General features: G+C 46.1%; 1 protein-coding gene across 1 annotated transcript in view; it reads left to right on the top strand.

The window, feature by feature from the left end:
* Nucleotides 1-24,150, top strand: part of LOC147693068 (solute carrier family 26 member 6-like) — a 166,860-nt gene that overhangs the window by 104,979 nt on the left and 37,731 nt on the right. Inside the window, exons 8-10 of the mRNA XM_086939576.1 lie at nt 4,703-4,850; nt 15,623-15,736; nt 22,851-22,928. Coding sequence (XP_086795702.1) covers nt 4,703-4,850; nt 15,623-15,736; nt 22,851-22,928 — 340 coding nt within the window. The remainder of the gene's footprint in view (nt 1-4,702; nt 4,851-15,622; nt 15,737-22,850; nt 22,929-24,150) is intronic.

Here is a 24,150-nt window from a genome sequence, read left to right as displayed (position 1 = left end):
CGTCCGATGTGGCGCTTCTGCCCCCCTGTCCGCGTCTCTTCACGCAATCACCGACGAGCGCACTGTTCTCCCGGGCATGCGCGTAGCTCTCCTGCAACTCCGCCTCTTGAGTCGCGCTGCTCCTCGGCGCCTGCGCGATCCTCGCCGGTCACCTCGCCTCCCAGGATAAACGCTGCACTCCTGGGCCTGCCCGAACCTAGGCCCCTCCTGCTTTCAATAGCGGACGCACTGAGGACATGCGCGGAAGCGCTTCCTGACTTCCACTGACGCGACCGGTGCCCCCGGGGTCCTGCAGTCAGCCAACACAGCGCCGCTCTCCACACGCAGTCACTTCCCTCACCTGGCTCCAGGAAAAGTATACTCCTGATCGGTGCACTCGCTCTCCAGGTCGCTATGGTGCCACAGACACCCGCCTTCACCACAGCTGCTCTACAACACTGGTAAGTGCAGCGCTGGGTATGGGAAGTCAGGGATATCCTCAGTAAGAGTATCCTGTCAGTTTTCACTGGTGTTCAGACTTAGAAGGGTCTTCCTTCACACGCAGGTTGCTTTTCTTCTCAGCAGTTGATGTATGGGGAGGGATTAGTCAAAGGCTGAAGGGGGGAACGTCTCTCTGAAGTGACTGTCTGCCTCCAAGACAAACTAGCTGCTCTCAGTGCGTCCACCTCCTCTCACCACTGCCTCACTCCTCCACTCTTGGGTCAGCACAAAATGGCTGCTGGTCACTGGCTTTATATAGGGTGGCCTGAGACCTGCAGAAGTCTCTGGTTATTTCTAGAAAGTTCCCTATGTTAGCCTATGGGCCTGTCCTCCAGTAGTGTCCGTTATGGCAGTTGGTGGACACCATTTTAGGTTTCTGGATGTCCCTAGATTTTCAAGGGGCCTGACTAGGCCTCACAGGTTATGAGGGGAAAATGGCGTCATAGCCAAGGAACACCTAGCCCACTGACAGCACTGAAAAATCCTGATGGACATATATGTAAAAATAAAAATAGAAACTCTGGGAGGCTAAGGGGGACAAAAATAAATAATAATGGTTAGAATATCCCCAGAAGCAGACAGGTCTAACACATGCTCACACTGCAGCCGAGCTAGGTGCTGCCTGGGTCGTGACCTGGTGAGCCGCCATCTTGGGTGAGGGAGTAGGCGAGCGGTGCAGCGCTCGGCCCCTCCCGTCCTCGGCCCCATAAAATGGTCCCCCCTTTTAGGGAGCGCAGTGGATGGGCGCAGCGGGCGCGCCGTCATCGCGCCGAAGTCGCGCCTAAGTCCCGCCCGTCTGTGCCCGTCCGTGCCCAGACGGGCGCAGGGGCCAGGGACGCTGCCGCTCCCATATATTACACCGCTGCGGCACTCAAAGCACTGCAGTCCCCCCCCGTCCCCTTCACCCTACCATCTGGGCCCGCATTTCCACTCTGGGAATCGCGGGAAGCTCCCCCCCTCTACTGGGGGTACACATACCGGCCATTCCTGAGTCACGCATTCGCATCTCCTACCTCAATACCCGTTCCCTCATCAGGCATCAGACTGATATCTTCCTTCTACTGACTGCCGAGAGCCCCGATATACTCTTACTCTCGGAGACATGGCTATCGGAAGACTCGCTCCCAGACATCCTGGCGGCGCTGCCTTCCGATTATTACATGCTGAACGCCAATCGACCAGGCGGCCGTCATGGAGGGGGCGTGGCAGCAGTAATTCGGAAAAATTTACAAATCATTTCCACCTCCTCGCTTACTCTCCCAGCAGTTGATAATCTCGTGATTAACTTGGGCACGAAAGAGGGCGCTGTCACGCTCGTGGTGCTATACCGTCCCCCCCACCCTATGCCCCTTTTTCCCTCTTCCTTTGCTGAACAGCTGGCCAACCTCACCACTTCTTCCACCCGTGTGGCCATTTTCGGGGACTTTAACTATTGGTTCCAGCATAAGGATGCTGGCCCCCAGGCCACTGAGCTTTTCGAGGCCTTATCGTCCCTCAACTTAAAACAACACATAGACGTCCCCACACACACCGGAGGCCACATTCTCGATCACATCTGGACCCATGGGGTCAAGCTCTCTCACCCGGTGATCACTCCCTGCATCTGGTCCGACCATTTTTTGGTCGAGGCCACCCTCACCATCACCGGCCATATCAGGGTTCCTCCCTCAGAGGGTGGCATGGCGCGAAAATGGAGGGCTGTAGACACTCAGGGCTTTCTTGACCTCCTTTCGAAATCGCGTCCTCCCCTCACGCATGACCGCAGCACTGGCGAGCTAGCCAATGACATTTCCCACTGGCTTGTATCGGCCAGTGATACCCTGGCCCCTCTAACTAAATTCCCTCGGTCCCGGCACAGTCATTCCCACAAGTGGTACAATCCTAATTTAAAACAGCAACACCTTGAACTCCGCCAATTGGAGCGCAGGTGGAGAAGAGACTATTGCACCACGAGTAGGGATACCTACCTGGCCGCGCGTAATAAATACAAGAAAGCCATCATCGCGGCCAAATCTGCACACATCACCGAAAGAATCCTCTCCGCACCCATTAAATCAAAGGAGATTTTTAAAGTCATTGGGGAACTTACCACTGACACCAGGACTCTTCCCACCCAGGCCCCCACCCAGGAATCTTGTAACGCCCTCAGTTCCTTCTTTGTGGACAAAATTGTTATGATCAAGGACTCCATCACTGCCTCCCTTCCTGACGCTGATTCCACTCCTGTCCCCCACAATACCTCCTCACTCTCACACTTCCCTACCCTTGACTCAGCCACCCTAGCGAAACTAGTCATCCGGGTCAAGTCCGGTTCCCCGGATGATTGTTGTCCCCCTTCCATATTACGAAACATCTGCTTGACCCTCCCCGAATGCATCCTCCCTCTGCTGAATTCTTCTCTCTCCTCGGGTACGGTGCCTGGCTCTTTTAAGGAGGCCGTTCTTGTGCCTCTTCTGAAGAAGCCTGGGGCTGATCCTTCGGTCCCACCTAATTACCGACCCATTTCCCTCCTCCCCTACCTCTCCAAAATCCTGGAAGCCCACGTCACTGCCAGCCTCTCACAGTTCGTCGAAAGCTCGAACTTCCTGGAGGCCAATCAGGCCGGCTTCAGACCCGGGCACTCCACGGAGGCAATCATCCTGGCCGTGCTCGACGCTCTGAGAGGCAATGCTGACAAGGGCATCCCCCAGGCCCTGGTATTGTTAGATCTGTCGGCTGCGTTCGACACGGTGGATCATGACATCCTTATCCGCCGTGTCGAACAAGCCGGCCTCCAGGGTCCGGCGCTGGCCTGGGTCCATTCCTTCCTGTCCGGCAGGTCTCAGTCGGTCAGTCTGGGCACCTTCCACGGACCCAAAGTACCTTCCCCCTGTGGTGTCCCCCAGGGTTCCTCTTTGTCCCCCCTCCTTTTCAACCTCTATCTTCGCCCCCTTCTTCTCTCTCTGAGGCAGTGGGACGTCACCGTCTTCAACTACGCTGACGACCTACAACTCATCTTCCCTCTCTCCACCCCCTCCGCTGTCTCTAACTTTCACGCTGTCATGTCTCACATTCTCCTCTGGATGAGTCAAAACCAGCTCAAATTGAACCCTGGAAAGACGGAGCTCCTTCTTCCAGGCAAGAGCTCCATCCATTGGGGTCCACACTTCTGGCCCATAGGGCTTGGCCCTCCCCCCGCCCCTGTGGCATCCGTAAAGAGTCTGGGAGTCATCATCGACTCCGAACTCTCACTCAAGGCCCAGGTGGGGGCGGTGGTCTCCTCCTGTATGCACCAGCTCCGCAGGATCAGGAAGGTCGCCTATCTCCTGTCCCCCGAAGTTTTGCTCCAAGTCACCCTGGCCTTGGTCCTCTCCCGCCTGGACTTCTCGAACACCTTATACTATGGTCTGCCCAAAACCTTGCTCTATAGGCTGCAGATCGCCCAGAACCAAGCGGCGCGACTGGTCTTCAGGATTCCAAAATGGCAGTCGGCCAAGCCTCTCCTTGCCAAACTGCACTGGCTCCCAGTCAATCTTAGGGCAGCCTTCAAGATCGGCTGCTTAGTATTCAAATCTCTGACTGGTCCCTCCCCTAGGTTTCTGAAATCCCTCATCACTCCGTACTGCCCCCCGCGCCATCTCAGATCCTCCCATCTTCATCTCCTGGCCACCCCCTCCTTCAAACTCGCGAGGGTTGGAGGTCGGAGCTTCTCACATCTTGCCCCTACACTTTGGAACTCTTTCCCCCTTTCTCTCAAATCTGTCAACTCACTCATCCTTTTCAGCAAGTCTCTCAAAACTTGGCTTTTCCCCCAATCTGGTTAATCTTTAATCTGCTATCCCACTGAATCCCAATCAGCGCCAGGAAATTTACTGTGACAGTGCGCTCTAAAAGAACCTCCTAACATAACAACATAACACTTGGAACGCCAACAATAGGTCTTTAGATGCTGGTTGTGGTGGGTTAAGTTGTCGTTTTTTGTTTCAGACAGACAGGAGGTGTTCCGGCAGAAGATGATAGCACTAACAGTAAAAAACAGGAAACAACACTTTTATGAAGTGATTATTGTGAGCGCTACCTCTAGTATGTCAATTGTTTCCTTAAAAGAACTGATGCAGTTTTTCAAAGCGTGTTTTTTTGTGGTTATGGTACTTGCTCCTGCCAATTTGACCCAAATTAAGACAGTTTTACTTAACACAATGAGATCCAACCTCCTTTCCTCTTTTTCTTTATTTTCCTGCAGAATGAGACCTCCCTCAATCCCTGATGCTGAGATTTTTGGGAAAGTGGCTGGCAGCGCCTTTGCTATCGCTGTGGTCGGATACGCCATGACTATCTCCCTCGCCAAGATGTTTGCCTTGAAGCATAGTTATAAGGTGGACAGTAACCAGGTGAGCTTCACCCTACTGTTGACTACTACTTACAGTGCTGTTCTTTATCCAGCCTTGCTTCTCTCCTCAAGTACTCTTGGTTTCTGGGTATCTGAAAAAAGCCTCTCAAGTCACTTTTGTTAATAGCAAATTGTTGTCAATTGCCATTAGCTTCTGTTTGAATTGACTACTTCTCAATAATGTGGGGTACTTTATTGATCATCACTAGGTGCAAACTATTTTGAATATCTTATTCAATCATATTCTTGAGCACGTGAAAGGGACTGTATGCACTGTTGCGACACAAAAGCCTACAAAAGATTAAATAAAATGTAAATTATGGCATGTGTAACTTTCACCTATGCATGGCAAGACCTGTAGTGCTGCTTTGAAAATGACAGGCATATGTGAATGCCGTTTATGTGAAAAATTAATTTCTGCTTATTTTTGTAACTTTATGGGGCCCATTAGGATGGCGGGCGGACACCCTAGCGGTGCTGGGACCGGCCGACAGTGGTGTGGCGATCCCGCCCCAGAGATTAGGATGCCACCGCCACCATGGCGGTGGCATCCTTCATTCCCAGCATTGTGGGAACTACTAATTCAAAATGACAAAATAAACCTTTTACAAATAATTGTATATTAGGTGGTGCAATTTATATTGGTTGAGCTGATTTTGATTGAGTCATTCGAATCATTCTAAGATTGCCGCCAGTGGGATACAGGCGCCTATGTGACCCTGTAGTCCTCCTACCATGTTTACATCGGGTAGACGGCAAGAACACTTTGTTTAATGTTGGTGGCAAATTTCGGCGCTGAGCATCTTTTCCAGTGGAGCAGTGTGACTGGAGTTTGGATTGCATAGTTAAGCAAGAGCATACAGGTACAAGATCGTTAGTCCTCAATTTTCTTTTTTTTAAAGCAGGGAAAGAAAGATGTTGGTTTGTGGATTTTTGGATTCTTAATGGCATCTCGCATGGTTTAGATAGCTTGGTAGTGTTTTTTTGAAACAGCAAGATAGACAAGATTGAGCAGGCCGTATAATTCTTGACGTACGCCTCTTAACATTCAACAACAGATTCCTGCGTATTTTTAGTTGAGGTTTATCTATGTCGATATTAATGGGCGTTGTTGGCATGTCAGGAAATGCGGTCCACATTTTTTTGTAAGTACCCTCTATTAGCACAGGTATTGATCTAAAGATGTTTGGTTATGGTGTTTAAAATAACAAGAGTGTGGGTCATTGAAAAATGAGCATAGTAGTTGTTTCCACTTAGGACTTCCATTAAAAGACTTATAAGCATGATGGCGAACCTGTGACTCAAGGCACAGTTGGAGGTGTTGTTAGTTGTTGTACCTCATGTTGGTTATTTGAGCAATGTAAAATCAAAACATGAAATGATGAATATTGATTTATTCCCCGAAATGCATAGGGCACCGAATAATTCATTTTTTGGATTACACAGATGGAGATACAAATAGTGTCATTCAGTAAGATATATGTCATGCAATGAACATTGTCTCTCAAGTCACTTTTGACTTTTATTTTGGTTTTGTCATAATATTGTGATACTATGTTTAAATACATGAATAAATAATTCATTAAACAAATGTTTGGTTTGCAAATTGGTTTTGATATTGAATACATTTCTGAAAAGTAGTATATAATGTTGTGTTTAATTATTGATCACATGGGAAGTTACATAAACTAATCAGTGAACACAGGTCTTTCTGGCAATTGTTGTCCAAAATTTCTCTTTGTGATCAAAATAAACCTTTTGGCATGCTAAACCTCATTTTTTTAATACTTATAAGTCACCCTCAAAGACGGTCCTACATTCCCATTGGGCAGGGTTTATGGTATTTAAAAAAATTGGCATGTGTACTTATGTTTTTACATGTCCTATCAGTGAGATATCTCTAAAGTCGCTTTTCACTGTGGTATGGCTTGCTCTCCGTAGGAAATCACTGGGATACATTATAACACATTATAATGATTAACTTTAGTTCTGGAACAGCTAGAAAATGATTGAAGGAAGAATATAATGGTAATTTAAAATCCAACGTTATGGCCAAGTCATATTTAAAATTACTGTTTTGAAAATTACACTTTTAGAAAAGTTGTAATTTTTCTGCCTGGGCCAAGTGTTCCTTTTGCCAATGTTTAGTGTCACCTGACTGTTGATGTCTTCCCTGTGGTGAAATCTGTATTGATCCCAGACAGTGGGCAAAGGGTCTGTGTGTGGGGAAATGTTGTCCTCGATGGTCCATCAGAGGTGTACCTAGGAACTTAATTAACTTCTAAGAGCACCTTCCTAGTTACATGCAGATGTAGCTCACACCTGAGTCTGCTACACTATTGTCCTGCCAGCCAGCCAGGCACTAACACCAGTGGGAGAGATGCTGCTCCCTGAAGCTATTTCAGTGACAACAAGGAAGGGTTAGCTCATTATTTTAGCCATGGCTTTGGTGGGCTAAAGGAGCTCTGCACAGTGGAAGAACATTTCTACCATCTTGGTTTCAGATAGAATAGGCACTGTGGAACAGTTTACAGTACAACACACAGGTAGTGCATGGTATAAAAACTCTCCAACCCCTGGGAACTTTTACCCCATTGGTTAAGGAGTGGCCACACGTTTCCACCATCCACAGGTTGGCACTGGGCTTAAATGTGGCATCAGTAGTACCCTCTTCAGAACACTGCTGCACCTGCTGCTGTACCTGCTCTAACTTGTACCCAGGGCTAAGAAGTGGACTTCAAGGGTCAGTTGGCTGACCTCCTATATAGCTACAGGTATACAAAAGCTGCAAGAAGCTAACCTTTCTGAGTAAACCCAGCTGACCAGTTACAGCTGAACCTGCCCTGGACCGGGTTGGTGGTTTCTGTCGAGTGAGTTCTGACCACCAAGTGCTGGTCCTGAGGTCCTGAAACTCTTAGCTGGTAACTCCTCCTGCCTAACCCTAAACACCTGGGACTTAGAAACTTTTTCAAGTATTTTGGCCTGGAGAACTGGCAGAAGACCAGAACAAACCTGCCAAGTCAATCTGACGAAGGTGTGCTGCCACCTGCCCAAAGATTCAGGTTGCTCCCGCTCTGAGGTTTTCTGAAGTAGCAAATCTGTTTCATGGGGACGTCGCAGAGAAGGTGTTTTGCCTTGTGGGTCCCTTTTCAGCTACAGCTTTCAGACTTGTTCCCCTGGAGGAATCTGAGCTCCAAAAAAGTGACTAAGTCTAAAGGTAGAAATATTCACTAGGCAAAGGCGCCAAAAGTATGAGCCTGGTGAGGGATTTTCCCTGGGCATGAAGTTTGAATGTCTCCTGCTTAGAACTTTTCCTTCAAATGTCAACAGCTTCACTGGAACATCGACTGATGGCTATCTGGCTTTGAGGAACCATTCTCAGCAATAGTTTACAACATTGCCCCACTGGGGATTTTGAATTCCATTTCAGATACTAAGGGCCTGATTCACAAAGGTAAACTTACACTTTCATATAAGTTTAGGATTGTTTGCCATTCAGAAGGGCATTTACGAGTAGTGTCTTCACGAGTGCGGACTCTCCACACATAAAAACATAGGTCTTTTTATGAGCAGAGACTCCGCACTCGTAAAGATACTACTCGTAAATCTCTTTGTGAATAGCTACCAGTCATAAATTTGCACAAAAGTGTAAGTTAATCTTAGTGAATCAGGCCCTGCATCAGACGGTAAAACTTCTGACAGGGGCGAACGTGGTCTCTGTATCCAACCCACTGTCCATCATGGTCGACCTAAACCATACCCATGTCCCAGTCTATCGCAAACAGTTGCCCGTAGGTGGTGCTTTTTGATTTTTGCCACTATTTTTATCTAAAACTTCAAATCTCCAGTTCCCCAATTGGATTTTCGTCTTCTTGGTTTAATTTTATTCATTAAACTATTGTATATTTTTATAAACTGGATTGAGATTTTTATTGAGTTGTGTTTTCATATTTTTAACAGTTTTGGTACTCCTAAATGCTTTACCCCTTTTCTCAAGTTAAGCCCGTCTGCTCTGTGCCATAACTATCAGGACCCAAGAAGAATAGTAGCATTATTAATTTTGGTGGACTACCATCCACCCCAAACAATAATCCACTTTCTCAAAGTTTTTTGTTTTGGATGCTTCAGGGCTCGATTCCGATCTCGCTCAGAAAGCATTCCTACCGATTCGAATGCTTTACAGATGACTCAGATCAGGGGAGTCCAACCGAGCGATTTGGATGCATCTGGATGCAATTTGGTCAGACTCCATTTGACTTCCATGGGAGCCTGTGTTCTGAACGAGAACACAGGCTTCCATTGAATAAAGGGGTGGCTGGGGAAAACCTTGCACCCTGTGGGGGGCACTCCATGGTGCCTGCCACAATGTGCATGGTTGGAAAGGGAGGACCCATGGGTACCTCCACGGGCCCAATTCAGAAGGCCCCGGGTAAAGGTGGCCAGCTATGGGCCCCCAAGGACAGATTCCAACAACTGATTTGTTCCAGAGAAACCAAATCGGAACGGCGTCTTAATTGGTCATCGTACTCCCTCACTCAGAAACCGAGTCCATAAGCTGTACATTTTGGCTCCAAAAGACGTGACCTGTCCGAATGCCTTTTGAAACTGATTTGGACAGCCGTACCAGTTTCCATCCATCAGACTCAGTCGATGGGAAGTGTGTGTGTACGACTCACTCGGAAATAAGTGCTCTGGATCGAATTTGCCAAACACAAATCCGATTCGGAGCCCTTCCGAACGACATCGGAATCGACCCCTTAATAGGAACACTAAAATCCCACAAAAGTTTCAGTGAAGCTGTGTTCCACCCCTGGTAGCTAAGGCACAAGTAGCAGACCGTTCCTGGGAGAAAATGCATGCAAGGTACAAGCAGTAGCAACAATTTTAAGTTAAAAAAGATTTGGCCCCTGCTACTTAAAAATATTCTCACTGTTGTAAAAGAACCCCATAGAAAGGGTTCAGAAGGAATTACATCATATGGGAGGAATGCGAGATAGAGCTAGGGACCAGGCAAACGTTTTTTAATACTGAGGTAGTACTACTAAGCTTTCTACAAAGTGCTATTCACAAACTGCACTTCTGTAGTAACATTCGGCTTGATTTAGAGTTCGATGTACAGGTTACTCTGTCACAAAAGTGATAATAATATAATGTGCTTGGAATACGGCAGGCAGGATATCCCTCACATTTGTAACGGAGTAACTCATCCGGCCAAACTCTAAATCAGGGCCTTACTTGTGTAAATTACATCTTTGTAGTAACTCACACACGTAACTTACACTTTTTTGGTAACATATACTTTTGTAGTAACTTACATGTGTAACTTACACTTTTGTAGTAAGTCCAGCACCACACACGCACAACTACCAGTACTGCAGCATCATCCCATTAAAAACAGTGGACCTAGTGACTTAAAATAAAACACCATAGGAAATATCAAATAAAATCAGAATATTTAAAATATTAGAACATAATAAGAAATATAAATGAATGTTACAAAAATATGTAATACTAGTACATATTTATTATTTAATTTTGAAATATGTATGAAATATATATTTTCTATTTAAATCATAACATCAAATTTTATTAAAAATAGTTACTTTCATTTTAAATAATTCTATACATCACGTTTAATCATTATTAGCATATATTAACCAATATTTTTTTCAGGTGGTAATCTATTCTTTAATTTAAAGTTCAGAAAAACAATATTAATGTAATTTTAAATGAATTTACATTAATATTTAACGTACGCATATTTTAAAATTTTATTTTGAGTACATTTTTTAAAAACACTTCCTATACTTTATCATGTATGCAGTTACTTTAAACATAGAACAAAAAAGAAAATACTACACTAATAAATTAATGTTTAATGTAAACTTTAATTAATGGAAATATATTACATTAAATTCGAATTATTATTCTGAAGTTTAAAATAAAAAATACATTTCCACCTGAAGAAAAAATATTATTGAATCCAGTAATGCTTATTTAAATTGATCTATGGAATTAATTGAACATAATCTATATGTATTTACATGTTTAACTATTTAAAATCTAATTTAATTTAACAATATTTTCTATGGGATTTTATTTTAAGTTCCTACCGCCATTATTTTTTATGGGAGGGCGTTGTAGTTTACGTGGTTGGCCATGTGCAGTTCTGGACTAACTACAAAAGTGTAAGTTACTACAAAAATGGAAGTCACTACAAAAGTGTGAGTTACACCTGTAAGTTACTACAAAAGTGTAATTTACTACAAAAGTGCAATTTGTGAATATCAAAAAGTAGTACACTTTGGTAGTGTGTATGTCCCTCCCCCTTTACAGTGGTCCTTGGCGGAGAGACTATTTCAACTGTGGGCGGATATCCCGGAATCCCTGGCCGTGATAGGTGGTGACCGGAATGATGTTGTGGATGTGAGCCTAGACCGCAGGAGGCTGCGGGGGACTGTGGCGGCTGCCTCCCCTACACGACTGAGAGCGATGGTGGACGGATTGGGCTGGGTGGATGTTTGGAGACATTTGCATGCCATGGCGCGAGAATATACGTATGTGTCTGCTGTGCATGGTTCTTTTCACGGCTGGACTGCGTGTTCGTACCTGGGGCTTTCCTTGATGGGGTGAGAGAGGCCACGATTCAGCCCAGAGGACTGTCCGACCACTCCCCTGTTGCGGTGCGGATTGAGTTGCACAAGAAACGTCAGCCATTCCGATGGAGGATGTCCTCGTGGCATCTTCAACAGGCGGACTATACTCAACATATGCGAAGTGCAGTTGCCCACAACTGGTAGGAGAATCTAGTCGAGGGTGTAGACGAGGTGACAGTCTGGGAGGCCATGAAGCCCACATTGAGGGGCATAGACATAGCATGGTGTACTGCGGCCCGTCGCTGCCGCCGTGAGGCCATTGTAGCGGCTGCGGCGCGGGTGGAGGTGCTCGAACAACGATGTCAGGGGAGGGGGGATGAAGTGGCGGTACGGCTGCTCCTGCAAGCACAGCAATCCTACGCCTCTGTCTTAATGGACGAGGCTCGGCAGGCGTGGCTAGCCACGCGGAGCAGGGTATATCAGTGGGGCGATAAGTCCTGCACCATGCTGCATAGGCTATGTCAGCACACTCTACAGCCAATCACACTACCGGGCCTCACTGACGGTGAGGGAATTGCCATAACGGACCCAGCGACTCTGGTGACGAGCTTCGCCCACTACTACGCGGAGCAATATGCTCACCGGGACAGCCCCCGCCGGACGCGATAGACAAATTCATTGCTGACCTGCCCCCCCGTGCAGTCTCAGATGATGCCAGGAAATCCCTGGACCTCCCCCTTACGGCTGAGGAGCTAGGAGATGCGCTAGGGCAGCTCAACACGGGTAAGGCGCCTGGGCCGAGTGGGTTCCCCTGTGAATTTTCTAAGAAGTTCCACCTTCAATTGGGACCACACTATAGGAGGGCGCTGGAGGCGGCGCGGGAACAGGGTAGCTTGCCGGCGGACTGGCGCCATGTTGAAATTGTAGTTTTTCAGAAACCGGGTAGGCCTCCTGATCGACATGAGTCTTATTGCCCCATATCCCTGCTCAACATCGAAGCCAAGCTACTGGCTAAGGCGTTGGCAAACCGCCTTCTCCCATATGTAGCCGACTTGGTCCATCCGGATCAGGCGGGCTTCATGTCGCATAGGGCGACACAGCACAACATCAGACGAGGGCAGGAGGCGGTGGACGCTATGGGGGCCACTGGGGAACGGGCGGCATTATTACTGGCAGACATCGACAGGGCGTTCGACTCGGTCAGCTGGACGTACCTGTTCGCCCTCTTGCCGCGCCTCAACCTGGGCGCGGTGTTTATTTCATATGTCAAGCTGCTATATACGAGCATCACTGCTTCGGTACGTGTGTCTGGGGCGATCTCAGAGAAATTCTCGATTGCCAGGGGAACCCGACAGGGGTGCCCTCTGTCCCCATACCTCTTTCCGCTGGCCATGGAACCTTTGGCATCTTGGGTGCGCATCGACGCGCAGCTTCGTGGCTTTGTGTGGGGAGCAGGACTCTCAGATAGAATTGCGCTGTATGCGGACGATGTCCTTTTCTTTCTGACCGATCTAAACCGATCTGGCCCTCGAATACTGGAGATAATGCGCATATTTGGTGAGGTGTCAGGACTTTTTCTCAACCCGCGCAAGTCGACCCTCTGGGTGCTGGGCGGGGAGACGGGTGTATACCCTTGGGCATCGGCCTTGCAGGTGGCGGTCGGGGGTCTGAAATACCTAGGAGCCTTCCTGTCCGAGTCCGCTGTTATCGCATGGGAGCGCAGCGTGCTGCCTGTGTGGGATAGAGTCCAATCAGATATCAAGACATGGTCTCGCATGCCCCTCAACATCTACGGTAGGTCTGCGATTTTCAAGATGGTCGCCCTCCCGCGCCTATTGTATCAATTGCAGAACCACCCGCATAAGATCGAACCACAGTGGTTCCGTCGGGTAAATTCGGTGCTGGGCCGCTTCCTGTGGGCGGGGGGTGCCGCCAGGGTGGCGCTGCGGACTTGCTTCCTGTCCACATATTGTGGGGGTCTGGCCACATCTGACCTCCTGTCCTACTATCAGGCCTCCCACCTATTGGTTCTAAATGAATGGTGGTACGGCGATAGAAGTGACCCTGCCTACGCCCTCGAACGCTTGTTGATGGGAGATACCACACTACATACGCTATTGTACTCGGCTGGGCAGCGGAGGAGGCTGCCGCAAGTCACACAGGTGGTATTCATGATATGGAGACAAGTACTGCACCATATGGGCTGGTGGGGTAGACTGACAGCAGAAACCCCACTGTGGAAAAATGGACGGCCCCCTGCACTGGCCTCGCTGACGGGGTTTGGTGGCTGGGACTCTATTGGAATTTCCTCGCTTGGACAGGTTCTTACCGGGGTTACACTCAAGTCCTTTGAAGACCTTAGCACTGAATTTGGTATGCCCAAGACCCAATTCTTTATATATCTACAATTCCGTCATGCGCTTGCACCTAGTCTGGTTGGCTTGGATCAACTCCCCGAATTTAGTCCGGTGGAAGCCAAGCTCTTCATGGGAGACCTAGGGGATAAAAAAGTGTCCCGAATATACCAAACACTAGTCACCCATTGCTCCTCTTCCCTACTACCGCTGAAAGAATCATGGGAAACAGATATTGGTCCATTGGACGAGGATGATTAGAGGGAAGCCCTGGAATCCCCCCGTGGGGCTGCCATAGCCGTGCGACTCCGATTAATATCATTTAAATACCTACATAGGGCCTATTACAACAGAGAGAGACTATGGAAGGCTGGCCTAATTGCGACTCCGGAGTGCCTGCGCTGTGGGACTGAGAGAGGTACACTATTGCATACAGTGTTGTCCTGTGTGGGTCTGACCCGATTCTGGAACGGTGTGTGGAATTGTTTGTCGGAGGTGCTGGGGTGGGATCTTCCCCGTATCCCCAGGCTGGGTCTTCTGCATATCCTGGAGAATGTGGGTGGGAACATCTACAAACGTCACCTCTTGTTGTTGGGCCTGGTAGTTGCCAAGCGAGACCTGGCGAGGGCATGGAAGGGTGAGCGTGCTCCTCCACTGAGTGCCTGGAAAGCGGGCCTGGATTATCTCATGGGGTTAGAGTTACCAGTGTTTGAAGCCAGGGGATGCCCCCGGAAACATTATAAGATCTGGAAACGGTGGGCAGACTACAGGGGGTTAACTTTGGAGCCCCCAACAGACTCGGATGATGGACTGCCTGCAGATGGGGACTTCCAGGCCTAGGGGGGCACTCGACGATTGCTGTACTCTATTCCTGTGCTGCGGTTGAAGGTGATCACGTGCATTGGGTTAGGGTGGGATAAGGGGTGGGTAGTCGGGGCTTTGGGTGGCAGGGGGGGTGAGGGGGGCGGGCGGGGGGCGTTTTGAGTGATTAGGTTTGTATACACCTTGATATATGTCTGCCATTTGACAGTGTCCTCCTGATTGTGGAGAACTGTATTTATGCTCTGCCTAATCAATCAATAAACACGGTTGAGAAAAAAAAAAGTAGTACACTTACTCAAAAGTGTAAACTTACTCAAAAGTATAAATTACCTTTGTGAATTAGGCCTAGTGTGTCCACAAAAAGAGAAGCTGAGAAGAGTCATCACATAGGTTATTATAATATGCACAAATACAGTAAACAGCCATGAGAATTGTGCTGTTTCCATGCATGGCATTACATTGCATGTATTACAATGCATGCTCGATTACATCGCACAGCCGTTACTACGCATGTGGTTTTACCACTCATGCCTTCTACAATTAATTTTGTGGTAGAGGTATGTATGGTTAAGGCATATGTGTAGTGGTAAGGGCATATGCATGGAAACAGCCGCACTGGTAGGCAATCTACGCTCTTAGAGGAAACGGAGAGACTCTACCGCTTCCTCACAATGACGTGCACCACCCCTCAGATGAGCTGCCTGCACGTGGAGAGAGGTAAAGGGATTGGGCCTGAGGGGCAGTGGGCTACAGATAACTGTAATTACCTAAATATTGCAATTGTGTAACTTTTGTAAAGTCCATAAACTAGTACATATATATTGTCATCTGTACACCTCCTGGCTCTGAAGAGTTCTCATGCACCATCAGGTTTGGCTTGCAACTGCAAATCCCTTCAATAATAACCAAATAGAATAAATAGACTTTAGTGTGGTGTGGTAGCACAGAGAAAGTACAACACCCATCTTCACGCTCTCCCTATTGGTCTCTTTTTCCCACAGGAGCTGATTGCGCTGGGGCTCAGTAACTTTGTCGGCAGTTTCTTCCAGTGCTTCTCCATCACTGCCTCCATGTCTAGGACCTTGGTGCAAGAAAGTACAGGAGGGAACACTCAGGTTGGTTCAGTGGAAACACTCATTGCATGGCTAAACAGCTCAAAGAGTTGAGTATATGAATGAATTACGACATTTAGTTTGTGCTACAAGTTGTTGTCTCTTTAAACAACTGCTGAAACAATCTCTTGGTAGCCTACAAATCATAAAGTCCAATCACATCGGGCCAGACTTAGCCTTTAACACCTCTGCGTGGATTGAGCTGGGTGACACAGTAATAGTGACCTCTGTCATTACAAGGTCTGAGAATCCAGGTGCTGCTATACAAAACATAAAATATTATTACTCTGCTTTTACCAGTGACTTGAATTGAGGTTGTCATTAGGTCTCACTTACAGCTAGCTTTAGCTGTCTGGAGTCGAAAGTTCTATATTGCTTATCATTGGCCGGCTTTCTTGTCACTCTCATGTGCCTGCTTCAATGGCTTGCCTTCTTCTTCCTATGCTTACCCTCCCTGGAGTAGAGTTTATATTACCCTCCTATTGGCTGAATAATGGGCATCCTTTTACATCTTACATTCAGGGAACTACCTTTTTTGTATCCGCCTTGCACAGCTTTAGCTGCCTGTTGAGCAGGCCTATTGTTTCTAATAAACATATAGTGGACTTTAGGCCAACCCCATGCTCGGGATTGAGGGGCTTTTTTGCCTATCTCCCTTCCCTGCTCCCCATTCAATAGCTTTCCTCCCTTTTCATTTCAGTATCACGTTCTTCTAATTGGTCAACATGTATCCACCTACTAGTGACCATGCACACATTCAGGGAAGTACTTTGTTACTTTTTCTTGAACCACTACATGGGAGTACGGGTGTTTTCTTGCTCTCTCCCACTTATGCTTCTTCCCCCTTCAACTTATCCCTCCACAACTACTATTGCTTTTCGTGTTGCTTTGCATTGCGGTACATTACATTGCGGTTTTTACAACGCAAGTCATTACAACGACTTGCGTTGGAGGGAGCTGGACTTAGGAGTAGTATAATTTACTATTCCAATTCCAGTCTACGTACAGTAGGGAAGGTGTTGGATAATAAAATATACCATTCCTTGTCCTAGAGCGCCAACCAGCGCAAGTCGTTGTAATGACTTCCGTTGTAAAAACCGCAATGTAATGGCATCGCAATGTAATCCCCACGTTGTAAACGATGTTTCCCGAAACAAGAAGAGAGTTTGATGAACTTGTGATAACTGTGCACGGTGAGAAGTTTAGGGATCAAAGACAGTAGACCTGATTCACACATGAGAACCCAAATTGAGGATAGGTATGAAAAATGCCCAGTTGCCACACACAATTTTTCAATACCAATTCACTGAAGAGGAATTGGCAGAATAGCACAAGCTGAGGAAATTAAGCCTGTGGGAACTTTTTTTAGGAGTCTCAGGTAAAACAGGAGTTACCAGGCCCCGGTTATGAGAATCAGAGACAGATACTACTGGTATCCCAGAGTTTTCTTTACTATTGAGCCCAAAGATAGGCACTAGGTATACCCCAATATATAAGATTTATTCTGTCCATCAACTGTGTTTTTTGCAATTTTCACCACGAGTGGGCTGGGTATGCTCAGACGTGAGTCCCAGGCTCTCCACATCACTGGAGTCGAGCTATCCAGGCTGAAGAAGGCTGATAGCCAGAAACCGGTCCTTGGATGCATGATTCCGGTCTAGGAAAGACATGGCTTGGTAGTTCGGGCTGGACTGTTCCCATGAGGCACAGGGTCAAGGCTGATTTGCATATAGCCAGTTTCTGACCTTGGGTGGTGTGGAGTGCCAAAAAACGATGGATTTAGGCCCAGATCTTAGTACTGGGGTGAATGTAAGACATTGTTCTGCATTCTGTCCATCAACTGTGTTTTTTGCAGATTTAACATGGGGCATCTACCATGTTAGATTGGTAGGTAAAACAAAATGGTCACTGGCATCGTGATGTATGCACTTGCTTTGTGTCAGTGGCAGCCATCTTGGAATGGAATTTCCTTATCTCAAAATGCAATTCCAAAATTATAATTGTATGTTTGCGGACATGTATTAATGCAACTATACCCATGCATTTGCCAGAAACCCACAGGGAAAAAACAATTGCTCAGCATTTTAGAGTCAAGAAACATTTGGAATTGCCAACACATGTTTCCTTTGCTTTCAGCACTCGATATGAGTGCATATATCTTCTTGACAGATAATAGTTGCAGGCCAAGGCTTTTTTACCAGTCGTCTGCCAGACAAACTCGCCTACTTTCCTCTCCTGTATTTTTTAAATGGTCGGTCAGTTTCCTGCAAACAGGTCCTGCACTTCATCCATATGGTACATAGAAGTCACGTGTGTGTGTGTGTGTGTGTGTAACTTGTGTGTATTAGGGGCATTCATGGAGTATATCTGTTACATGTGGCTGTGGCTACAGACAAATCCATTTTATTTCCTGAAATCAAAGTGGTACCAAAGATAGTGGTTGGTGAAAGCCCAAGAATGAGAATTATTTTTCTCCTACAGGACATTCCTGAGGTCCCATGTAGAGGACTAGACACTAGGGTGTTTAAAAAAGGAGACTGAGGGCCCTTTAAATTATAGAGTAATTCCCTTGACCTTTCCTCCTCCACTGTTCCCTGGAAGTGCTCCCACACCAGGTTAATAAGTAGGTAAGTGGGACAATGTCATCCTTGTTTTGGATCTCTGCTTACAGGAGACTCCCAACTCCACTTCACCTTCCTCCTGACACCTAAAGAGAAAGACTGTGGAAGCCCAGTCTGGGAGGGATAGGCAAAGGGTGGCAACCGCCTAAAACCAGTCTCTGAGATGGACCTTTGGAATATAATCCGGGGCATATTTACAATAAACTGGCGGAGCGTGGTGTAGCTCTAAAATCACTGACGCCGCACTCCATCAGTTTAAAAATGCTGGGATACGCCGCATTCATGAGAGTGCAGCATGCAAATGCATTTCCCCTAGCGCTGGTTCTAAATCTAGCTGCCTAGTGCCAACGCAGGCACCCTTGCATCATAGTGCAATGGTGTCTGTGTTGCAGGGAACGATTGTTCATGCGCTGGAAGGTGTCCCTTCCTACACATAAGCAATCTATAATGGTGATTTGTTATTTGTATGTGTGCTACTCTGTGCAGGACACATAGAAGTTGCAACTCGTCATATTTAAATGATTTTTTATGTGCAGGAAACACTAATGGCGATTTGCTGTTTCTATGTGTGCTGCATAATGCAGCACAAATAGAAACAGCAAAAACGTGAAGGAATCAATAATTTCTCCTCAATTCACCAGGTTAAGATCTGGTTTCCCTGCTCTTACTTTTGGTGCTGCTTCATATTTATGCCACCCTTGTAAATAGGGGGCAGTGTCAAATACAAAGGGTGTTGCGGCGGTACGCCTACTGCGACACTCATTGCATGCTCCTTTCACGCTTAGTGCTGCATGAAAAGGGGCCTTATTTCCAAGGCGGCTTTACGCCACATTAAGTGGCTTAATGTCACCTTGTGAATAAGGCGAAGGGCTTGTCGTCACGAGAACGCCATAAAAAGTGACTTTCTGGTGGCGATAAGGACTTGTAATTATGCTCCTCTGTCTGTGACCTTAGTAAACAGATGGAACAGAAACTTCCAGCCAGCATGCCGAGGTTTCCGTACCAGGATCTAAGGTCCCATACCTGTAGCAACCGATATGATTATCTGTGCTCCAATGTGGGATAATGACCTCCATCTCTGCTTTGCCAGGTTCAGAACCAGAAACTGAGAGAGTTCTACAGCCTGCCAGGAAAAGCTACCTTCAGGTCTGCATTAAAGTAACGAGCTGATGACTGCTCAGTAAGGGCATTAGAGGTGCCAGTGCAGTAGTAAGAGACAGTAAAGGATAGGCCTGGGCGTTAAATTCCGTTCTGCTTGCGGAATTTGTGGAATTGTGGTAATTTTGCAATTTGCGGTGAACGCGGAATTGCCACAAATTCTACGATCTACGGCTTCGCGGAATTGTTTGCTTGTTCGCACTTTCAAAATGCACGGTCACAAGATATTTCTCCCAGAGCACACAAACAGCATTCGCGAACAGGAAAAAAGTATTGCAAACGAACGGTACAAGCAATTCCGCGTGTTCGCTGAACTCTGCATATTCGCAGAGATTTTTTGCCATTTCGCAGAGCTTTGCGTAGCGCGACTACACAAATTCTGCCCACCCCAAGTAAGGGACTGATCAGAGATTCAGCCATCTTGTAAGACCTCCTCATGAACAGTTATCTCACAAATCCCTAAGAGGTCTAAGTTTCAATTTGCATTTGGTCACTGCTTAATAACTATCCCAGAGGAACAGCCTAGAATATTACCCAATGTCAACACACTCCTTTGCAGCTCAAATCACTAAAACAACTCATTGGTTTGTATTGTTAAAAATACAGAGAAAAGTACTTTCTTTCCTACTTAAGGAGACAGTTTATTGTCATTCAGGCCACAGTTGACTCCAGACTTGATAACATTTCTACTCGTCTTTACCTCAGGTTATCAAGCTACCTTATTCATGGTCTTCCGCTGGTCCAAAGCTACAGCAAGGCTTCTTTTTAATTTGCCATAGTGAACTCAGATCTCCCCTTGCTTAAAGGAACTGTGATGGCTGATCATTTGGTAAAAAGTGCATTTATATGTTTAAGCATCTGTCATAAAACATTATGGCACTCTAGCGTGAGAATTCTAGTCGAATTTTTTCAATTTTAAGACCCTTGTCGGCTTCCCTCAACCACATCAGTAAGATCGCTAAAGATCACCAAGGCATAAGGTGCTTTCCTTATAAAACTGGTATGATTTGGATTCCTTTTCACATTTGCTCATTGAGTAATCATCTCCAATTCCAGAAGGCTTTTAAGACCTTGGGGGATATGTACAAGCCCCTATCGGCACCACAACGTCACTTTTACCAACATTGTGGTGGCAACGTTAAGCCGCGTTAAGTAAATAAGGCCCTTATGGTTAGTGTGAAAGGGGTGGGCAGTGGGTGTTGCAGTGGGCATTCCATCACAACACCCATTGTTTTAGGCGCTGCCCTCTATGTACAAGGATGGTGTGCATAGGAGGCAACGCCAAAATTAAGACCAGGGAAAACCTGGTCTAAGTTGGCGAAAGGAGGAAAAATGCATTATTACTCATCGTTTTTGCTTTTTCCATGTGTGCTGCCTTGCGCAGCATACCTAGAAAAATCAAAATGCCTTGGATTGTTTATGTACAGGAAGGTCCCCCTTCCTGTAAATAAACAATATATTTTTTTTAATTCCATTTTGTGACTTTCATGGGTGCTGCATTAAGCAGCACACATGAAAGTGACATAATGGCATTTCGGGATTGTTTATGTGCAGGAAGGGGCACCTTCCTACACATAAACAATCCTCCCCTGCATGCAGACATCCTGCACAATGGTGCAAAGGTGCCTGCATTGGCGCTACGCTGCTAAGTGTAGCTCCCTCGCAAGGCTGCATCATATCATTTTAAATAGGGTGCAGGAAGGCCAACGCCTCTCTCCGAGTGATCTGGTAATTATTCTGCTAGCTTAGCTCTTTCAGTGCTTGGATGCCTTATTTGGTATGTGTGCACCTCATAAATCTTATATATTGGGGTATACCTAGTGCCTATCAGTCAGTCAAAATACACTTTATTCGATTTTTGTTAAAATTATAAAAGGCAATGATAATACATACATTTAAAACATTTTAAAAATACCCACAATACATTTATTTTACACATCATCATTTAAAAAAGTCAATTATTTAAACACCATAATATGTTAAAAAAGAGTTAAAAATATTAGTACACTTTTAGTTTAAGATAATGCAGTTCTAGGGATTCTTTTGTTTTTTCCTCTATAAGTGCCTATCTTTGGGCTCAATAGTAAAGAAAACTCTGGGATACCAGTAGTATCTGTCTCTGATTCTCATAACCGGGGCCTGGTAACTCCTGTTTTACCTGAGACTCCTAAAAAAAAGTTCCCACAGGCTTAATTTCGTCAGCTTGTGCTATTCTGCCAATTCCTCTTCAGTGAATTGGTATTGAAAAATTGTGTGTGGCAACTGGGCATTTTCATACCTATCCTCAATTTGGGTTCTCATGTGTGAGTCAGGTCTACTGTCTTTGATCCCTAAACTTCTCACCGTGCACAGTTATCACAAGTTCATCAAACTCTCTTCTTGTTTCGGGAAACATCGTTTACAACGAGGGGATTACATCGCGATGCCATTACATTGCGGTTTTTACAACGGAAGTCATTACAACGACTTGCGCTGGATGGCGCTCTAGGACAAGAAATGGTATATTTTATTATCCAACACCTTCCCTACTGTACGTAGACTGTTGATGGAATAGTAAATTATACTACTCCTAAGTCCAGCTCCCTCCAACGCAAGTCGTTGTAATGACTTGCGCTGTAAAAACCGCGATGTAATGTACCGCAATGTAAATGTATGCGTTGTAACGCCATTCGTCCCTTGTTTTAAAGCTCATCGCTAGTCTATGTCCCAAGGTTCTCATAATATCTGTCAGTGTGTCTCAAGCGCCACTCATACTGTCCATGTGTCCCTAGTCATCACTGTGTCATCATAAGCCTACATAAGCCTAAACCCCTCCCACACTGGTCATATGCCACATGCTTCTCACTCTTCCTCTATATACCAAACTCCTGACACTATTGTTGTGTTTCAAGCTTCTCACACTGCCCATCCATGTGTCCCAACCACTTCACACTATCGTGTTCCAAGATAGATCCTCACTATAAAGTTAGTATGCCAAAAAACCCTCCCACACTGGTCAAGTGCCCCAGGCCTCTTCTACTGTTTGACCATGTTCACAAAACTTCTCACACTGCCTGTCCATGTACCCCCAGTGCCTCTCTCTGACCGCCCAAGTATACCAAGATCTGCACAAGCCAGGCAGAGTCCTCCAAGCTCATCATGGTCTCAGTGAACCCCAGGCTGCCCACACCGTCTGCCCTTGTGGTGGAGAGAGCCCCTGACTCACTCCCTCATTGAGCTGCAGTTTTACTACCACATTGCCTATTCCCGACTCCCACATTTTCAGATCTGAACATAGAACTGATGTCTTCTGTACTTGACTACATGTCTCTGTTTTACTCTGTTCTTCTTCTTTTCAGGTTGCCGCATCAATATCTGCGCTCATTATCCTGATAATCATCCTGAAGGCTGGATCACTGTTCGAACACTTGCCCAAAGTATGTACTACCTGTGTACCTTACTGAGGATCTGACCATTCCCTTTACTTTCAAGGAACACTTTCTGGAAACGGGTGCAGATCGTGTTTGCTGGGGCTATAGTACATGAACTTGCACCAGTACAGGGTAATTTGGAACCTACAAATGGTGTATCTTTGCACCAGTTTGTTGGTACAGATGTTCTTTTGTTGTTTGGTACAAATCGTGAAAAATCTGATCCCTGCAAGCAATAATATATGGATTAATGTACCCCCAACAGTCAATTTCAAAAGTTTTGCAGGTCAACAAGGAGTTCATATAGAAGTGCGCGCCAGCGATGGGATTTTTTTTACAAGGGCATGGAACTTCCAGGTGACTAGATATATTGTTATAATGCCCCCAGTTGGGAGTGCATTATTCCATATAATTCAAGGGCAATGCCATGCCCTCCTTCTGTTCTGCCACCAATGTGGCCGGTTCAATGTGTGCGGTCTCTCCTTCCTGAGAGCTTGAACTTCTAGATCCTAAAAAATGGCGGCATCGGGATTCACAGCGCTTATGATCAGGATGGCTCTGTCCTGCGAGCTATAGCAGGGGTTTACAAGCACAGCCATAGGCGACCTCTCCACCCTGCTACCCTGTGACAGGATAATTCCCATCCCCACCATGTTTGGCCTTTTTGTCCTTTGAGGCTCAGGCAGGAGGATTGTCAGTGACATCATATGTATCCCTTCATCTATAGTTCCTGCTCTTTCCTACTACTCAGGATCCTCTTCTCAGGGCAGTGCAGAAAGGACACTGTCTCGCACATCACTACTCGTTTGTAATAAATTATTACAAGTGAATAATTTTACCACTGACTACAAGTTCCTTCAGACTAAAGAAATTGTCTGTAATAAGGAAGTATTTGAAAAAGTTTTATAACTTAAAAATGAAGAAATTAAGTATAATTACAATCAGATAACTGTCACTCTTCATTAATGTTCAACCTTTCTGGTCAATAAATGATCTTTGAGGTTAGATGTTAAGTTATTCTAGGAAAAAAGGCATACATTAAATTTCCATAAGCTATGCATGATTGGTCTAAGGTGTAAATGTAGGCGTGGGTGGGTCTGATGAATTTTGAAAGAGGAGGGGTGAAATACAGTCCTAAATTTTTAGCACAGTGAGCATTTGTTGTAATCAAAATCCAGGTGCAATTTCACCCTTTCCAGGCAAATGTGCAATTTATACATCTATGTAG

This window comes from Lissotriton vulgaris, chromosome 9 (assembly GCF_964263255.1).
Source record: "Lissotriton vulgaris chromosome 9, aLisVul1.2, whole genome shotgun sequence".
NCBI classification, from domain to species: Eukaryota; Metazoa; Chordata; class Amphibia; order Caudata; family Salamandridae; genus Lissotriton; species Lissotriton vulgaris.
The sequence above is the reverse complement of the archived record's forward strand: the minus strand, read 5'-3'. Positions and strand labels throughout refer to the sequence as shown.